At 43.1% G+C, this 20686-nt stretch overlaps 1 protein-coding gene across 3 annotated transcripts; it reads right to left on the bottom strand.

Moving 5' to 3' along the window:
- Positions 1-3749: 3749 nt before the first annotated feature.
- zfyve1 (zinc finger, FYVE domain containing 1) lies at positions 3750-20358 on the bottom strand. 3 transcript variants are annotated; one of them, XM_083790298.1, is made up of 14 exons: positions 19936-20358; positions 19588-19705; positions 17978-18516; positions 16992-17235; positions 16162-16422; positions 15525-15739; positions 14918-15024; positions 14362-14470; positions 13823-13920; positions 12772-12889; positions 11776-11946; positions 10700-10880; positions 9532-9651; positions 3750-6796 (listed from the first exon to the last, which is right to left on the bottom strand). In XM_083790298.1, exons 3-14 carry the CDS (start codon positions 18506-18508, stop codon positions 6561-6563), a joined length of 2391 nt encoding a protein of 796 aa, XP_083646424.1. In that variant the 5' UTR covers positions 18509-18516; positions 19588-19705; positions 19936-20358; the 3' UTR covers positions 3750-6560. The 3 variants fall into 3 exon arrangements, with proteins under 3 accessions (XP_083646424.1, XP_083646423.1, XP_083646425.1); XM_083790297.1 differs by having other exon boundaries at positions 19588-20358; XM_083790299.1 differs by having other exon boundaries at positions 9532-9648; positions 19588-20358.
- Between the last annotated feature and the right edge of the window lie 328 nt (positions 20359-20686).

The following is a 20686-nucleotide window of genomic DNA, read 5'->3' as shown; positions in this document are numbered from 1 at the left end:
GGCCACGGTGCACTCTCTGTGACTACGAAGATAATTGTTTTGTTTGTTTGGTATAATTCAGTAAATCATTTAGGGGATAACGGGTTAAAATTAACCACGTTTTTGTCAAAATGAGATGGCAGTAAAATGAAATCTAATGATCTACCCATATTATTTCAGGATGTCTTCTATGAATTGAATTGATGAGTAAGCATCTATGACAAATGGCCATGAAAATGTGGCTCAATTTGCCCGAGGTAAGGGGTAAGTTAGAACCACATGATATTAAAAAGCTTAAACTTGAACAGATAATGTATTTGTTTGTTTTATTATTTAAACAATATTAAGACAATTAAATAAAGTTTGTTATTCAGAACCTTATATTTGCAATATTGTTATTACAATATTATGTACATGCAAATTAAAGGTCATTCAGTATAATTTGAGTAACAAATAAATAATGAATACAAAAATATGAATAGTGATTCCCATTGACTCAATTTACCCCCAGACATTGGTTCATTTTACCCATAGCCACCATTTTAGAAAACAATGACTAGAATAAGCTACAGACAATTTATTTGCTAAATGATTCACATGGTTCTATCCATTGGCAAATCATCAACGTGTATGATATTACATTTTAGACCTAGGTACATTTTGCTTTGTATAACAGTCATTTTACATTGACTGAGAACTGTTTTTTGTGTATTACTTTACACAAAAAAACAGTTTTCTATTTTCCCAATGTGCTTCCCAACTTCACAGTCAGGTGTAAATGATGGATGCTTACTAGATTTAAGGTCACATGGCAACACAGTTTTCTAGTTTTCTAGATAAAGGGGGTGGTTCAACTTAACCCGCTGGCTCATCTTCCCCGTTCTCCCCTATTTATAGGATTTGTCTTGTGCTCTTTACATTTCTGTTCTGACTACAGAGTAGTAATCAATCAATGGAAGTCCACAAGGGCATTCATATCCCTAAGTAACTTTTTTCCTTTTGATTTCTAACCGTTTTATGTTGTTTTTCTTTCTTTTACATGGTACTGTAGGCTATATTTGTATGTCATTACATACAAATGTATAATGTAATTAAATGTTCTGATGAATTGAAAATAGAGGACTATGTAAACAAGCCAATGTGCTTTTCTGAGTATTTCAATGTGTGTTAGCTGATACCGAATACCGATACCAGTGTTGTGATCTTGTGTTGTGTTTATAGCTATCTAGCTATAATATAGCAACACAGGATATATTATATCCCGTGTTGTGTTTATAGCAGACTCCTCACTCATATGTGCACTTGCAGTTTGGGCAACTCGAAAGCAAACTCCACATGCCCCAACATTTTATTTACCTGCCATAGTGTCACTTAATGCGGCCGCATTAAGTGAAGGTGGGGGCCCTGGGTATATTTTAATAATAGAAAATCATTGCTGCACACACAAGTCCAAACAATCCGAGTACTAGGCCTATACTTCTTCCACAGTGGACGGGTGGTTCTGCCCTGCAGGTCCATGCGGTGCGGTTTGGACCAGGCCAAGAGCTGCTGGGTGGCCTGCAGGCCTTTGTGGAAGAGACGGGTCTCTCTGCCCCCTTCATCCTCACCTGTGTGGGCAGCCTCACCAAGGCCTCGCTCCGGCTGGCCAATGCCACGGCCACCAATACTAATGAGGTATGTTACTAGCCTATGTCGTCTTATCGCCTGTCCTCTTGAAGTTTCAAGGACCCTTACTTCTCTATTGCAGCGGTTCCTTTTTTGGCCATGCACCCCCGTTACCTCCTGACCTAGCTGACGCACCCCCCCACATGGAAATATAAATTGCATAAGCTATGCTATATAAACAAATACATTTCCTATTTATCCACATATATGCACATACATGAACCTGAATATGACTTATATATGCAGCATAGGCTATATTCTGCATATAGGCCTACTTGCCAAAGTTACCATATATTGGCATAATATGTTAATATATTTAAAATAAAACCATAGCACCACCATTAGCCTTTTTATGTTGCGCACCACAAGGGGTGCACGCACCACAGTTTGGGAACCACTGGTCTAGAGTAGACTACCAATTTGGAAGAACCCCCCTCTAGTGTGTATTAGGCCACGGATACTATATAATCGTCTCTGTCTGACAGAAACCAGCTATATATTTTGCTTTGTGCTTTGTCTGTGTCTTTGTTAAAAAAAAACACTGATGTGATCTCCATATTCTAACTGAATATGGATATCTCCATATTCTAACAGAAGAAACATGTTGGGCTCGAGTAGCTATATACTATACAGAATGATGATGTCTGATGATGATATATTGGCCCACGTAATGTCACAGGGGGTGGAATAATACATACAAAACTTTTCCACACTAAAAGACAACCAGCTAACTGCATTGGACCCTCAAACTGTCTGCTGATGCAGCTACTGTAACTCCACCACCTCTCCCCCTCTCATGCAAGTATCTGACAATATATAAAGAAAGTCACAATACCAACAATCTCATGTCACCATCTCAGCCATAAGCCATTACCAAAAGGAGTTCCCAATGCAACTACGCCCAAATATGGAGTGTGTTGTCGAAGCCCAAATTGGGTGTCGGCAAACAAATCAGTCGACTCCATATATGGGCATGAAGGGGACAAGGACTGACACATACTCTGGTGGGAACGCTCAACAAGGAAGCCCACCTCCACATCTGTCTGGTGGACAACGACGGCCGCACGGTGGGGGGCCACGTTCTGGGCGACCTGGAGGTCTTCACCACAGCGGAGGTGGTCATTGGCGAGGCTGTCGACCTGCGGCTCACCAGAGAGATGGACCAGCAGACCGGCTTCCCCGAGCTGGTCGTCCACAGTCCAGACGACCTCGCAGGAGGAGGGCCAAGTGAGAATAATAATAATAAGCCCTATGGAAATTCCATTGTATATATATATGTTGTATGTGGAATAGAGACAATGGCTGATCTACAAAGTGAGAGCTTACAGATCAGCCGTTTTTCACTATTGATTTATTTTATGTGAGGAGTCAAGGACACTAGGCTGAAAGTAGTTGGTTAACTCTTACCTCATCTTACTCAAATCAGTCAGATGTTCCTTGAACTCCCTCTGATAAAAAAAATAATGTATAGGGGTTTGCCTGGGGGTAGGGGGGTGTTTCTCTGCCATATCAGACTGACTGACCTGGTTACAGCAGGTTACAGCTTGTTGAGTTAGTTATATATTGGTGGTGTGGTGTGGTGACGCATGTGTGAGTCAACGCTCTGCTGCTGCACTTTGCTGCAATACAGTACAGGCAACCTGGAACTGGAAATCTCAATATTTCTACTTTTAGATTTTCATTTTCATTTTAATGCCACACTTCGTTATGTGTCGTCTGTGGGTTTTTAGTGGCATTATAATTGGTATATTGAACCAACGAAAAGTATTAACAAGAGCTTGTGACAAAATAGGATCCATATGGATATGGATCCACAGGTTTCGAAGCGATGCGTTTCGAGTTTGTAGATCTGCTATTTTTACTTTTTACTTTTTAATTTGAATCCTGAAAAGTAACTGTTTTGGACGTATGAGGTTTCCACCCGACAGACAAGACCTTGTAGATTAGACCTGAGCACTCGAACTTGCTTGAATTTCAACCTGTGACATGTAAAATGCATGCGCACACGCACACACACACACACACACACACACACACACACACACACAATTTGATGTCATACAGAAAAGTGAAGTCACAGGAAAAAAATAACTATGTAGGATAGATAACAATAGTTTATTCTTTGACTTCAAATGCCAATTTTACAGTATGTGTATGGACATTTCATGCAAGTGCAAATGTGCACCTGTGTAGATCGTGTTTTACAAGCTCAAATCTACTAGCTCTTGAATTTTGCAACACATCCATCTTAATTTTATTAATATTTCACTTTACATTGAAAACAAATCTAGATACCACACAGATGTACAGTAACTAGTGAGATTAGACTAGAGGACCTGAGCTGCGGCCAGAGAAAACAATTTCCTAACATGAATGAATATCTTTTGAGGGGCCAGCCTCATGCAAAGTGTCTTGTTTTCATCCAAGACTTTTATATTCCACAGTTCTTCTGTGTGAGGCGGACAGGCGGTCAGTCTCCGAGAGCAGTTCCTGACACGTCGGTTTGGATTGCAGTCAGATTATGTCCGGTCAATAGTGGTGATGATATACTATACCGTCAGTTCAAAAACACACAAAGAGGACATTTATAAAATCGTATTTCCCCTTTTTATAAAGTAACACAGTAGAAGACAAAGAAAGGAAGAAGCTTGCAGGGCTGTAGGGAGACTAGGGAGTGGACTGGAGGAATGGGATTCATTTGAACCAATCTTTCCCTGCTTTCCAAGTCCTATAAAAGCCATTATTAAACTACCTACCTAGGCCCCCTCACACATAGTCATATTTGGTCTGTCGGATAGAAACCTCATATGTCCAAAACTGTTAACTTTCCAGGATTCAAATAAAAATACCAAATAAAACGGCAAAAGTAGCAGATCGACAAGCTCGAAATGCGTCGCTTTGATGCTGCAGCTTTTGATACTTTTGTGTGACGCTGTAGTATGATCAAGGAGGGCATTACATTTGCGGAAATAAATAATAACAAACAAAGTCAAAATATGGACATGAGATTTCTGCCCTGACAGCAACGACTTAATAAAAGTGCTTATATGAGAAAAGTTATGTAGTCGTGTGGAGTTAGCCATACATCGGCTTGGATCCACAACAACAGATACATTGAGGGGAAAAAAAGAGAAAGCATTGTTTAAAAAGACAAAAAAAAAAGACGAATGAATTGAATTTTGTTCATTAAAGGCCCAATCAATGATACAAATGTAAACAAAGCGGGGGAACCCCACCACCGAAAAGGAAAAATAATACAGACATTTCTTTTTAATTTCTAGATGTAAAGCAGTATATTTGTATTTGAGGCCTGTTGTATGTTTGTTTGTAAAGAATAGACCTACAGTATACTTTGATTGATGATGGTGATGAGTAGCATTATTTTCCCTCAGCAAATCTAGAGTCTAGAGATTGATTTGTTTGATAATATAACCCTAATAAGAGGCAGGCAGAGACAGTCCTGGATGGACAACATCAAGGAATGGACTGGCTACAGCTTCCAGACCCTGCTACGCACAGCTGAAGACCGAGAGCGCTGGAGATCCCTGACTGCCCAAGCATCCACCATGACACCCCTACGGCCCCCTAGGCCATGGGATGAGTAAGATAACCCTAATTTATATCAACAGATTGTCAAAAAGGTTGCCATGGTTTTATACAAAATGGACGAGACGGGACGGAAGTGGTAACGTCAGAATTATCCCAAAATGCACTCAAAACAAGCATGTCTGATACTCTCACATCAATGTATTGCATTGTCTAATGAATCAGTGGTTCTCAAACGTTTTAATTTCAAGTACCCCCCCCCCCCCCCCCCCAGTTTGGGGTGAATTAAGCCACGGACCCCCCTAACTCGTGCGTACAAAAGGAACGAGTCCGTTTGGTTCCATTTGTACGCTCTCAGAGTTGTAGACCTGTAAAGGTCCATTTGGTTCCTCCTATCTTTGAGAACCACTGCTATAGATCCAGGGTGTCTTGCAGCCCCTGTTCTGTCTTAACAAAGGTACTCAGCGCACTCTAAAAGGTGTGTTCACACCGGGACGCAATGACCATAATCGTGTCACTTGAATTGCGGAAGCCGAGTTGCCCCGACTGACATTTTGTGAATTTGGTCTCGGCAGCATCGGCTATATCCTACTGTATTTGTACTGTATGTTCACTTGTGTGTTTGGTAATATCGTTCGGTTTAGCGAGCACAAGCACAACGTGTCCTTAATGTTATGTGTTAAGCACTTTGTATTGCTTTGTTGTTGAAATTCACGCACAACATCAAATAAACTACTTCTCCGACTGGATACTTGAGTCGGATGTCACTTTGTTTGCCTTTGCTTCAGTTGAAAACGTTTCAACTTGATGGCGAGATTCCCGCTAGAAGCGGAAAACATCGATGTCGCCATCTTAACGTTGATTTAACATTGAATCGCCTCGCTCTGGCAAAAAAAAGAGAAAAGTGCCACGTCTGGTGTGAACGCACGTCAACGTGTAGGCATACTAGATTGAAATATCCTAAAGGGGGACAGAGGTGTTGAGTGCGGACAGGAAAAGCCTAGATTAATACTGGAGTTACGCATCGAAAATAGCCAATCCACAGTCCACACACTCGCAACAAGCTTGTAGATCTGATACTTTCAGTGCTGAGGCATGATGCGCAACTGCGTATGAATCAGCTAAAACGACAACCAACATCAGCTGAAAGACGGAAGCTGTAATCCACCCCCCCCCCCCCCCCCCCACCACCACTTAAACCCTATTATGATTGACCGGTGGCCAGTGTATTTTCTGTTATTGTGGGGAAAGCCTTTGCTGAAAATAGCCGATTGACACGCTCACGGATGCTGGGGTTTTAAGTGGATATAACGGGGGCGGACTCTTCTGCACTGTGAACCCGGTCTCGTTCCGGTCCGCTCCGGTTCCTGCTAGAGCTCCCCGGGTTTCTGGCTGCACCCGCTGCAGACCCTGACGGGGTGGTCCCAGCCGCGGGAGGGCACGGCCCGCCGCTCCTGGGAGCAGTCGTCGCACACGCCCTGGCCGCAGGCGCGGCAGTGGTGGATGGACAGGCGGGCGGCGCAGAACTCCTTGCGACACTCGCAGCACGCCTGGATGTCCTGGTCCGGCACCCAGTAGGCCGGCCGCGCCGCGTCTTTCACCAGACCTGGAGGGTGGAAGTGGTGGGGAAAAAAAGCGCTCAAATGTTTTACTTAAGTGAAAGTATCAATGCTGCCATGTAGAACTACTACGTTACAAGTAAAAGTTCAAAATGTACTTGAGTGAAAGTGCAAAAGTATTGGCGTCTAAATGTACTTAACGTACCGAAAGTAGAAAGTGGTCATTATGCAGAATGTCTCATTTTCAAGTTCTCATTTCAAATTTATAAATATCTTTTGAAAATAGATAGATAGATCTGCTATTTTCAAATGGCCAAACCCAAAATGTATATAGGGCTGAAGTTGGGGATGTATGTTTTGTAATAATAATCCAAATCTACAAAGTAACTAAAGCTGTCAAATAAGTATAGTGGAGTAAAAGTATAATATTTGGATCTAAAATGTAGTGGAGTAGAAGTTAAAGTATTTGAAATTGGAAGTAAAGTACTTAAATACCTCAAAATTGTACTTAAGTACAGTACTTAAGTAAATGTACTAATGGAGGGGGACGACAGCGGGACGTGACAGGGTGCAGTATTGATTTTGACAGTCTTTTTGAATAAAATTTCATTTAGTTTTAGTCATCTCAAAGGTTTATTGTTTCAGTTTGATTTTGTAAAAGTGCTAAAACTAATAACTAAACTAGCAAACTCCACTTTAAAAACAGTCAAACTTAAACTGAAATTGAAAACCACAGTGAATCAATTTAAGATCCCGCACGGCGCACGAATGCTAGGAAAATAGCCTACATACAAGCTTACAGCAGTTATATGCATTCTGTGAGCTTGTAGACTTGCTAATTTCACTACTTTTGAAAATGTATAGTGTATTTTATTAAAATCCACTAATGATAATAATAATAATACCGGTAATATATATTTCTTATGCTAATATATAGTATGTCCAAAAACTACTTTGCAGGATTCAAATTCAAAAATAAAAATACACACCCAGTTAGAACATGGCGATAAAAGGTTTCAAAGCAGTGTTTTTGTCGACTAAAACTAGTTCCTCGACTACCATTTTCCACTGACAAACTAAGTGGAAACTAAATGAAAACTAAACTATGATGACTAAGACTAAATATACTGACAATTTTGTCAACAAATAACTATAACTAGAACTGCACTCTGTCGAGTGCATACTTGCTTGTTGCACAATAGTAGGCCATAAATGGCCAACTAGTGCGCAAGCAGAGGTGCAAGTCCTTTCGACCGCTGTAAACTGTCAAATCTCAGTATCTCTGTGAAGGAACGTTTGAAATGTATAATTTTTAGATGTAACTATTTGCTACCTACCTACTTTATGCATATAAACACCTAGTATTATTAAGTATGATTCAAGTTTCTATCTATATAAGTTTGGGTGAAGAGCTAGTCATACATATACACACCACGTACTCTGGTCCCAGCAGATCAGGCACAACTTGCTATTTTATTTTGACTGATTATGTATATAGTATACGTATGACTAGCTCTAAATGATGACGTAAGAGATATGGTCATTTGTGGTCGTTTGGTCCCAGCAAAGCAGGCATATACTATATAGGCATATACTATATATATAGTATATAGGCATATACGTATACATATATACTATATAGAGTGTGTAGTTGTAAGTTGATTAGCGGTATACTGTGGTTACTTTGCGCCAAAAACCGTGACAGCTGTCCCGCCATTTGATGTTTATGCAAGAAAACAGCAAATCTGTGCCTGGTTTGCTGGGACCAAACGACCACAAATTACCATATTTCTTACGTCATCATTAAGAGCTAGTCATACATATACACACCACGTACTCTGGTCCCAGCAGATCAGGCACAATTTGCTATTTTATTTTTTACTGATTATGTATATAGTATACGTATGACTAGCTCTAAATGATGACGTAAGAAATATATATAGTATATAGTATATAGGCATATACTATATACGTATACATATATACTCTATACTCTATACTGTATAAAGTGTGTAGTTGTAAGTTGATTAGCGGTATACTGTGGTTACTTTGCGCCAAAAACCGTGACAGCTGTCCCGCCATTTGATGTTTATGCAAGAAAACAGCAAATCTGTGCCTGGTTTGCTGGGACCAAATGACCACAAATGACCATATTTCTTACGTCATCATTAAGAGCTAGTCATACATATACACACCACGTACTCTGGTCCCAGCAGATCAGGCACAATTTGCTATTTTATTTTTTACTGATTATGTATATAGTATACGTATGACTAGCTCTAAATGATGACGTAAGAAATATGGTCATTTGTGGTCATTTGTGGTCATTTGGTCCCAGCAAAACAGGCACAGATTTGATGTTTTTCTGCATAAACATCGAATGGCGGGACAGCTGTCACGGCGGAAGAGACCGGGCGAAAACATTACTTGCGCGCTCTGCTTGCGCAAGTAACTAGAATAAAATGTCAAAGGGACTAGTGGACAAGAGATCCAGTATAAGTAGCAGATCTAAAATAGCAGATCTACAAGCTCACAACGCGTCGCGCTGCGATGCGTTGTGAGCTTGTAGATCGGCAATTTTCAGCAAGTGTAAAAACAGTCATTGACTCATTACGACAGCATCAAGGCCCGCCAAAACACATTTTAGTCGACTAAAACAACTGTATGATATTTAGTCGTCAAAAACTAGACTAAACACAAACATTCCAGAAGACTAAAATGTGACTAAAACTAATTTAACTAAATGAAAACTATTCAAGCGTTGTACGGAGCGTGGTCTCACCCAGTGGGATGTCTATGGCTCCTACCACAGCTCCCAGTGTGTTCTGGACCGCCTCTCCCACCTTCCTGGCGATCAGAGTTCCTCCTTCCTCTTCCTCCAACGCAGCATCCAGCAACTCTGCTAGAGGGAAGCGCACGCACGCACACATGCACGCACGCACGCATGGCCACGCACACACAGAAAACCAAGTGTGCCTTTAATATTCTGTTCTTTATAGAGCAGTACAAGTATATAAATGCAGGCTACAGTTAAGCAGAGGGCACGCCAGATAGAACAACACTAGACGCACAGCCTTAATTCTTTATTGTGAGTCAGACATCCATTGCATTTACCTCTCATTGAGACAACAGACATAACACTTACACTGAGTGCAGCTTTAAAGATTTTAAAGAAAGAGTGCTGTGATTTTTGTACTTTTTCTGTTTTGCATGTGTCTGTGGAGTTAACATTACTCTAATAATAGACCCCCAGGTGTGATTAGAATATTCAAATATGTCTTCCCTGTGTATTTTTGGTTTCTTCCTGAAAGCTGAAAGCCTTTGAGTCAAAAGGCCCAATCGAAATAACAACTCCTCCCCTAGCCCCTCCCCCATTATCATACAACAACAGCTGTGGGCGAGGCTTAAGTTCAGGTGGGTGGTGCTACGGTGAAAACCAGGTATACTTAATGAACTGGTGGGTGTGGCCACATAAACATTTTAACACTTTCTGTACACAAAATATATATATATATTCCTCCTAGTATAGCCTAATCATAATACCTGATCATGTTTTAGGGGGGGGGGGGGGGAATTACGGCACTCCATTTTTAACCCATTTTGGGCGGGAACACCTTTTGGTGTATCAAGCATTATGTTATACTTTAGCTATTGAAAAATAGCAGATCTACAAGCTCGTAGCGCGGCACACAAGCTTGTAGATCTGCTATTTTTGAAAGTGTGGCACAAATCTTTGAATATATATTCTTTCAGAACAAACGTTTTTAACTCAAATCTTTGCTTCTTCCCTGGAACAACATATTTTCAGGTGGGGTTAGGCGGCCAATTACATATATTTTGGGGGGGTCATTGACATGAAAATGTTTGAGAACCACTGACACAGAAACATGGGGTTTTTCAGAAAACTGTCATGATTTAGAAGACATTTGTAGAATTGTTCCGTAACGTACCGGTGGGGATCCCTCGGTTGTGGAAACAGGCGTCGCACACCCTGACGGGGGCCAGGCCCCAGCCCCGCTCCGGGACGGGCCGGGTCTTAGAGGAGCACGCGTCACAGAAGCCCTCCCCACACGCACGGCAGTGGTGCTTGGTGTCGTTGTGCAGGAAGTCCAACTCACACTTGTGGCATTTCTGCGAACAACCATCTTTATCATCATCATTCTATAGTATAGTCCTATGGGGGGGGGGGGGGGGGGGGGGGGGATTGATAGATTATTTTGGTACATCGGTTGTTTGTGAATGATTCCATGTTCCATTAAATCATATATTTCTGGACACTTTAAACTCTGTCCCGGCGTGTGTGTGTGTGTGTGTGTGTGTGTGTGTGTGTGTGTGTGTGCGCACGGCCACGCGCAGCAATGGCGGCACGGTGGAAACGCCGGTGGACGCCAACTTTGCTTGTTCTTTAACATCTAACAACCGCATCCGTTCTAACTACGATCGTTAATGTAGTGGGTACAGCTTTTGGAACTTTTGCAACTGTGGCGGTGGCTGTGTGTCAGGATATCACGTCAAGATGTACCCAGCGACGTAGTCTACTACCGGCGACCACGCTGCCTGTTGGTCCCTCCCGTGAACACTAACAGGTGCCAGGAGGAGAGGCAGTGGACCCGGTGACTTCCCCGCGGTGTGTCGGTCCGCCATCGGGGCAGCGGTGTGTGGACTTCCAGGCCCATGAGAGCGGCTGTGGAGTGCGGAGGGTGCAGCGTCTCTGATGGTCCAGCCTGGGACATGTTCACAGACAGTTGTGGGAGCGTTTCGAACTCTCGACAGCTTGGAGTGTCCAGAGGATGAGGCAGAAGGACTTGCGAGGTGTTGTGCTGTCCCTGTTGTACTGTCTATGCCACCATATGAGACTAAGCCTAGTCCTGAGCATCGTCGTGTGAACACACATAATGGAGTGGTTGCACCACTCAAAAATTTGATTCTTGTTATTAACCATTCACAATTTCCTATTTCCATTTTTCTCCAATAATTGAATCGTTACACCATCATAATGGTGAGATTCACAGCCCTGCTTACGTACCAGGATGAGGGAGTTGGGTCTCCAGTAAGCGGGGGCGATCTGGTCGGTGAGCCAGGAGGTGACGGCTTTAGCAGGCTTGACGCTGAGCTCAGACACAGACTGGGAGATGTAGTTCACTCCGTCCAGCACCCTCTGAGCTGCGTTGTGGTTGTCTTTCAGGAAGCCGTCTGACTGCAGGCCAGAGACACAATGATGACGTTAAGGAAGATTTACGGACATGCCATTTTCTTACCGTAATCTGATTATTATTCAATGCAAGGAGGAGTGGCACAGGTGATGAATGTCATAAATCCATTCCCAGCTAACAGACTGCAGCTCTGAGCGCGAGCAGTGGGTTTAATGGCAGATCACCCACTACGGCAGCCCATTTTGGACAAAAAAACACTGGAGTTTCACGCTTCATATTACGACATTATTCACATCATTCATCACTGCATAATGTGACAAATTGTGACATTATGAAAGACATGTCTACCCATTAGTTTTTATTTCTTTTTAAGCCATCAAAATAAGCGATTTAGCGTTAAATCCACGGCGCACGCTCATGGGCTCGGGAGGGAGTTATGTAAATGTTTAACCTGTACCACTCGTTCTGACGTTCTTGGATATAGTAACGTTAGATTAAAATAAGAAACTGGTTGGCCCTGAGTCTGACTTCTCCTTTAACAAGCAGCATGCCATGTGAGCAATTTAGAATATAGGCATTTAGCAATCCAGAGTGATTTACAGTAAGGTAAACACTAGTCAAATGCAGAGATAGTAATCAGTCTAAACAGCATAATATCCAAAGAATAGTCTGTACATTGAAACTATAGGATACCAGATTTGTATCACTGAGGACTACCCCCTGGCCAGATGGTCTAGATGTGAGCATTGAGGACTATACTGTAACTAACCCCTGGCCAGATGGTCTAGATGTGAGCATTGAGGACTACTGTAACTAACCCCTGGCCAGATGGTCTAGATGTGAGCATTGAGGACTATACTGTAACTAACCCCTGGCCAGATGTGTTGGATCTCGGTTCGGACCACTGTGTCGACGGGATCCTGGTTCCCGTACCAGTACTGTCTGCTCCTGTAGATCACGCCGCAGTTGGGACACTCGATCACATACCTGGACAGACCGCAAGATGGATCACTGCACAAGTTGAATCCAAAAACCTACAGTTTGCTTTGTATGTAATGAAATGTGAAATATCGTCGGTGTCGGGCAGAATTCTTGTATCTCATATTTCAAGTTTTATTGTAAATGAATGCCATACTTTGTCTTAGGACAGTGTTGCACAAAAGTAGCAAACGTAACTGATGTTCACAACCTGCGGCGCAATGTGAACTTGTACATATGCTATTTTCGCTAGATTTAAAGAAAATGTAAGTACTGTATAACACAAGTGAGTAATAGGTTTTATAAATATTGAACGAATGACAAGTATTAAAAAGAGCTTGTTACTAAATAACTACATTGGATTCATTGGAACACAATTCCTGAGAAGTGACAGCAATATTGTCAACGGCAGAAGTGTTGATTTCATCGACTAAAACGAAGACAAAAAATGTTCGCCGACTACCTTTTTCCAAAGACTAAAACTAAATGAAAACTAAGCTATGATGACTAAAACTAAGACTAAATATACTGACAATTTCGTCAACAAATAAAATCTAGACTAAAATGTTAGGAAGGGACTAGTGGACAAGAGATCCAGTAAGTCATTTTACACTTGGTTGCATGCTGAAAATAGCTGATCTACTGATCGGCTATTTTCAGCACATGTAATTACGAATCTGGCATCAAGGCCCACAAAAATACAGTTTAGTCGACTAAATCAACTGTAGATTTAGTCGACAAAACTCTTATGATATTTAGTCGACTAAAACTAGACTAACACTAAGATATTCAAGGTGACTAAAATGTAACTGAAACTAAATAAAAACTATTGAAGAGACTATGACTAAAACTAAAATGGAAATTTGCTGCCAAAAACAACAGTGGCCGGCAGCGAGGATGCGTATATATGCTTATATGTGTGTGTGTTCCGGTAAAACGTACCCTGACCAGGCGTAGATGGCCAGACCGAACCAAGGGCTGTCGGACGACGCCGTGGTTTTAGGAACCACGATCACCTCCTTCCCTCCTTCATAGCAGGCCTGGCGAAACAAACACAGATACAACCAAACATATCTTACCATCTGTTTTTAAGCTGAATTGCTTCAGTGTCTACATAAAAGAAATCATCTGTTTTTTTTGTAAGATAATCTTTTTGGGGCTTTTGTGCCTTTATTGATAGTTACAGTGACAGACAGGAAAAAGGGGGAGAGAGAGAGACAGGGAGAGACATGCAGCAAAGGTCGTCATGAACGGGACTCGAACACAATATAGGCAATAGCCTATATGTGGCATGCACCTGGACCACTAGGCCAGCGGTGCCCCGAAATCATCGTTTTAATACAATAATATTTTTTATTGTTTTTATATAGATCAGCTATTTTCTTAATTGTTTTGTTGATTGTGAAAAAAAGGAGCAATCGCAGCTCTAGTGTGTGTGTGTGTGTGTGTGTGTGTGTGTGTGTGTGTGTGTGTGCGCGCACCTTGCAGGTGTAGATGCGGTTGTCGTACTGTACGGAGTAGCGACATCGATGTTTGGCTTCATGGTTAACATCCTCTTTCATATGGTTCATACTGTTCTTGCAGCCTGACCTGTGTACACATACACACACACACACACACACACACACACACACACACACACACACACACACACACACACACACACACACACACACACATTTAGCTGAGGTATTTAGTATATAGATATATACAACTCATTACATTTCGTCTCTGTCGGGTGGAAACCTCATTTAGTATGTCCCAAAACTGTTACTTGTCACGATTGAAATTCAAAAGCATCAGATCTACAAGCAACTTCCGACGGTGCTCTTGTGTGACGCCGTATAGTGTGATCAAGTGGGACATTAATAATTCACGAGAAAAACACCAACGGTTAGAATTATGGAGATAGGAGGTTTCTGCCCGACAGCGACTATCTATTCTGTCCATTGCGTTTATAGGCAGTGCCACGGCGCTATAGAGACGAGGCTGTTGTGTTGTGGTGGTTGAGGAGGGTGGAAAAGGAGAGGCACGCACCCACAGCTGAGACAGATGCTGGAGCAGGTGAAGTATTCATCTGGAAAGAAGCAGTTACTGTTCACGTGTTCATCTGGGATGTCCCCGCTGAAGCGCTCACTCAACGCCTGTAGGGGGCGACAGAGACACAGAGACAGAGAAGTACCGTAAGTACCTATTATATATATCTTTTTAAATCACACCTGTGTGAAGTGAGGGGCACTCTAATCATCGTTCATCATCATCAGGAATGGTGGTCACTTATTGGCCAAGGGTTCCAACCGACATGCCGATTTGCTCAGACACATGATGTAAATTCTCCATCCATTGTCAATGTCAGTTTGTTTGTGTTCAGACAGAATCCACACAATAGCTGTTTATAGGAGGGGCTAGCACCCCTCAAAAAAGATAGATCTACTATTTTCTCTGCTTTTGTGTGGGGATACTTGTTCTAAGTATCGTGTACACAGGGCTGGACTGGGTAAAAAAGGTTGAGCACCCACTGACATAGAAACTGTTTTTTCAAAAAACTGTTAGAATTTAGAAGGTTTAAAAATATATATATACTCGGGTCTAAATGGTATAGTTCCAGTTTCTTCTCTCTCAACTCCTTGACCTCCAGCGTTACCTGCAGGGCCTTGTAGACGACGCTGGCGGAGCGCGGCGAGCGCGTGGTGTTGTTGTCCAGCAGCAGCTCCACGCTGTGCAGCAGGCCGCTGAAGTCCGTGGGAGGGTTGTAGGTTCGAGTCCCGCGGTACTGCACCGAGCTGAAGGCCTCCGGGAACACACACAGCTTCCTGAAGCGCTCTGCGAGCAGGCGCTCTGCTGAGTCTGATGGCTTGTCTGAGAGAGAGAGAGAGAGAGAGAGAGAGAGAGAGAGAGAGAGAGAGAGAGAGAGAGAGAGAGAGAGAGAGAGAGAGAGAGAGAGAGAGAGAGAGAGGGGTGAGAAAGGGAAAGGGGATACGTACATTGCTTAGAAAATCAAATCATCGCTATGCGGGGTACACACAAAATACGCAAAGCTGGGCATAGGAGGGGCTAAAAAGTGATTGTGAAGGTATCTTCAGAGTTCAGGTGTGTGTGTGTGTGTGTGTAATCACTTTCTGATAGGAACAATAAAGCCATCACACATTTAGCACTGCAGACGTTGCTGCACTAAACAAGCGGCCTCGTTGATATGGTTCTGTGTATACTGAGGACTTACTCTGGATAAGAGATTGCTAAATAAATGTCTTAATGTACGTTGTGTGTCCTCCTGTCCTTACCGGTCCCCAGCAGCTTGGTGTGCACGGTCTCGTGGAAGATGATGACGGCGGGGCCCAGCGTGGACAGAGGGACGTCCAGGCCACAGCGGGCCGTGGTGGCCTTCAGCTCGCGGGTGAAGTGCTTCAGGTAGGCCTCGGACGCGTCTCCCAGGAACTTGAACAGGTCGTCGTGCAGGCGGTCGGCGTGCGTGCGGTAGATGACCAGGTCGGACACCGCCAGCACCTTGAGGAGCAGGCGGGTCTGCTGGCCCTGGTTGGCTCCTGCATTGGGCAACAAACAAAGATACAAACACGGGAGAGAGGAGTGAATGTTTAGAAGATTGTTTCTGGTCCACGATTTGTCTACAAGGTTCACAAGGTGTTTGCTTTGGTGTGCGTTCTTCCCCGCTGCGTTATACCCCATTTATATTCTGGAGTGCGACGGTGTTGCTTGTCGCAAAGTAACCGATTTCAAGCTAACGATGCATCACAGATGCGCTTGAAATGATTTTTCACCACCATTCACCATTTGTGCATTAAAAATGGTTCCATTTGTGCACACTACAGAGTTACAGATGGTATAGAATAAAGCCTAGCATTGCTGTTGGGCAGAAACCTCTTATCTCCATATTGAAACTTTTTGTGTTTTATTAAATTAACACCCAACTCGATCATACTACACAGCGACAGCGTCACACAAAAGCATCAAAAGTAGCAGATCTACATCTGCTACTTTTGAATTTAAATCCTGAAAAGTAACGGCTCTGGACATGTGAGGTTTCCACCCGACAGAGACGACAGCACGGCGCAGGAGTCAAGAAGACACATCCACCTGTGGGTTCAATGCTTACCGGCCCCCAGCAGCCCCTCCGTGTCGATGATCACCACCTTGTGTAGGGGGTCCATGGCCGCCCACACGCCCACGGTGCAGGACTCTTGGGTGGGGGAGGTCTTGAACACCTCCCTCCCCAGGAAGAAGGTGTGGTTGAGGGTGTGCGACTTGCCCTCGCCGGTGTTGCCAAAAATAGAGACCACCTTGAGGAGTTGATCTGGCTCACAGCCCAGCCTGCTGACAAAGTCGTCCTCGCCCTTCACCTGAGAAGAGAACGAGAGCGAGATATTACAGAACCACGTCGCTGACACGCATGGAGTTCATCTTGTAGGCCCGTGCACTGATTGATCATCGCGGCGAGGAGCTCCACGGAAGGTTCTAGCCACTCCAACGCGTCAGCTGTCGTCCCGCATTGCAGCGATGCACTGGCTCCCTAAAATGGCTCGTAAAAAGGTGACTGATTTTGACAGCAGTGTTGATTTTAGAGTTGTTTTTTTCTATTTTAATTTACAGTGTGAGTGTGTGTGTTTTTTTGGCAATTGTGTTGATCTTGATTGCTGTTGCTGTTGAGGGGCACTAGCCCCTCCTATATACAGGTTTAATGTTTGTTATGCCATAAACAAACAATAAAAACGCCATTGACATGGACAGAGTTTAAGATTTTTGTTATGCGTGTACCATTTAAATTATGTATAGCCTAGTAGCCTATATCTGTGCTTCTGCATGGCAACCACATTTCCCAGCTGGGACCTATAAAGTAGCCTACTGTATATAGCTGCATGTAAACAAGGGTGATATGACTGTTGGAGATATTCTTATTTATATACCGGTATTCATTTTTGCACTGATCTAAGGCAGTGGTTCTCAAAAGTGCAGTTCCCGGGGGGACCCTCAGGGTCGCCGGAGGGGATTCCAAATGGACTCTTACACAGGTCTGTGACTCTGAGAGTCCTTTGATTAAAAAAAAAAAAAAAAAACGGTTGAGAGGCACTATAGTATACTCACCCGCATCTCCTCCTTCTCGTCCACCAGAAGGAAGCTGCTGACCGTGTCCAGCCTGGCCCTGAGCGCCTCCATCATCTCGTCCTCCGGGGCCAGCGGAGGCTTGCCCGGCGGTGGGTAGGGACTCATCGGGTGCTTCCTCTTGTTGATGCCGCTGTGTGTGCGCTTCTGGCAGTCCACGCACAGGTTGATCTTGCAGCCTTGGCAGCGCACCACAGCCCTCAGGCGACCGCCGCTCGAGCAGCTGCCACTGTTGTTGTTGTGCGTGCCACCTCCGCCGCCACCGCCGCCATCTCCTTTACAGGAGTCGCAGAAGGGAACGTGACCCGGTGCAATCCGAACCCGGTCGTGATTCCTCATGCGCTCCTGCCGGTGGAGCTCCAGTTCGCAGCGGGCACACTGCAGGCTGCCGCACTCGTCACACTCGAAGGCGGCCTCGTCTGAACCCCCGCACGCATAGCTCTCCTGGCACAGCAGCGCGGCGCTCGTGCCTTTCTCCGCGGGAGGAGGAGGAGGAGGGCCCGGGGTGCTCATGTCGACACCTGTTCAGCATCCAGCAGTGGTGGGAAGAAACACATGTTGTTTATTTCCCTCTGACATACAGTGAAGTGCAGTTGTATACATGTATTTTACGACCTGGGGCTGATTCTATACAAAATGCTTTCTAAATCAGTTAATCTCAATCTTTTTTTGTTTGTTTCTTGTACCAAGGACCCTGCAAAAGACCCCATCCCCCCCACCTCAGAAGATTTTTCAATTAAAAAAAAAAAATAGCAGATGAACAAGCTCGCAGCGCGGCACAATGTGACACACTGCGAGCTTGTAGATCTGCTAAAAGTGGTAAAAACAATGTAGAAATACTCTGTTACAAGTTATTTTTAAGCCTAAAGTATTCCATCAAAGTATACGTGAAAGTACCAGAAGTAAAAGCACTTATGTGTCAGAGAATGTGCCACTGATTTACATTTTTTATTTTATTTTTTCCACAAAAGCTTGAAAATAGCCTGTCTACAAGCTCAATTGAGTTTGCAGACAATGTTAATTAGGTATTAAGTATAAAATAGGGCTTAATTGGTTAGAAGTGTATGTTTTGTAGATCTAACTCAGTGGTTCCCAAAGTGGGGTCCTTGAGGGAGTTCCAGGGGGTCCCCCAGCTAAATGATAGTTTGGAACCAAATGGACCCTTATGGGTCTGTAACTCTGAGAGTGTACAAATGGAATCAAATGGACCCCAATGCGTCCATTTGGTTCCATTTGTAACGGGTCCATTTGGTTCCATTTGTACACTCTCAGAGTTAAATTAACATTGATTTTACAATATAAATTGGGGGTCCCAGAGAAAGAAATGCGATTAAATGGGGGGTCTGTAGACTAATGCCTGTCAAACCAGGGGTCCTAGAAATTAAACGGGTTGACAATCACTGCTAGAGCCGTAGAAATCTTCTCTTTGGGGGTCCTCATGGCATATCTCTTCAAATGGGGGTCCGTGGGATAATTAATGCTAATTTGGGGGTCCTTGACATGAAAAATGCAATGTCACTAAAGTTTTCAAATAACTCTAGGGTAGTAATTTGCCTCTGCAGTATCAAGTATTGAAATACCTATAGGCCTACCTCAATATTGTGCTTAAGCCGAGTACTCGAGTAGGTGTACTTATCCAGGTCTCCTTAAGGTGCTGATTCACTCCCACAGCTGTGGCTGAAACTTCAACACTGTAACCAGTGTGACACACTATGGCACAAATCACCTCCAAGTCACTATAAAAACTAATTATATATCAACTAATATCTTCTTCAGTCTCCCAAAAGTTAACTTCTCTCCATTACAACTATAATATAAGACTATTATGGAATATAAAAAAACACCCCCTGGCTGATATATGATATGACAGCTCCAAGCAATAACTTTTAACCATACATGACGACACACGTTATATAAGGCTATAGCCTTACTATACCTACATGAAACGGAGCTCATCCATTTAACGGTGGCTGTCAATCATCCTTTGCTTATAAAATAAATATCTACCAATCTAATCCACTGCATATGGACCGTGACACACCAAGACTGTAAGGCACTGTCGAGCCTGGTCGTTATGCCACGATTACACCAAAGTGACACACTTCTAGAGAGACACACGTAAACAAACAACCTTCATTAAAAATTGACCTATTGGGAGAAGCGGCAGCCTAGCCGGTTTGATCGGCAGACGGACAGTAATAACAGTAGTAATAACAGTGTTATTACGCTATGACTCCGACAATAAAACCAGCGCTACCCCCAAATTAGCACAAACGAAGCGCTAATGAACGCGTCCGTGGAGATATAAAATAATTTGAACAGATCTCCTGTTAGATGTTGTTGCTAGTTTACATCAGCTGATCGACTTGTTTTCATCCACAGTGGTCAAAGGTTGTGCGTGGCATTGTGGGAGATGTAGGATTTAATCATTATGGCTGCCCTGGGTGTCTCGTGTCTCGTTGTAGTGGGAACATTGTCCTACATATTGTATGAAAATGTGTGTTTCTTGTATTTCTTGTATAAAGAAATGTGTTTAATTTTTATTATTCTTTCAAGTATATATATATATATATATATATATATATATATATATATATATATATATATATATATATATATATATATATATATATAATTATTTTTTTACCAATACATTTTTACTTTGACTACTATACTATATTTTTAGGCTTA

This window comes from Protomyctophum parallelum (genome assembly GCF_964188405.1).
Source record: "Protomyctophum parallelum genome assembly, chromosome: 19".
Lineage (NCBI taxonomy): Eukaryota > Metazoa > Chordata > Actinopteri > Myctophiformes > Myctophidae > Protomyctophum > Protomyctophum parallelum.
This window is presented reverse-complemented; position numbering and strand designations above follow the sequence as displayed.

Bases quoted from the DNA above. Each gene is read 5' to 3' on its own strand.
- zfyve1 (XM_083790297.1), bottom strand. From the start codon at position 18,508: ATGAGCACCCCGGGCCCTCCTCCTCCTCCTCCCGCGGAGAAAGGCACG. The intron at 12,890-13,822 runs GTACGTTTTACC...CGGTCTGTCCAG, and splicing joins GCCATCTACGCCTGGTCAGG to GTATGTGATCGAGTGTCCCA. The intron at 9,652-10,699 runs GTACGTTACGGA...GCTTCCCTCTAG, and splicing joins CAACCGAGGGATCCCCACCG to CAGAGTTGCTGGATGCTGCG.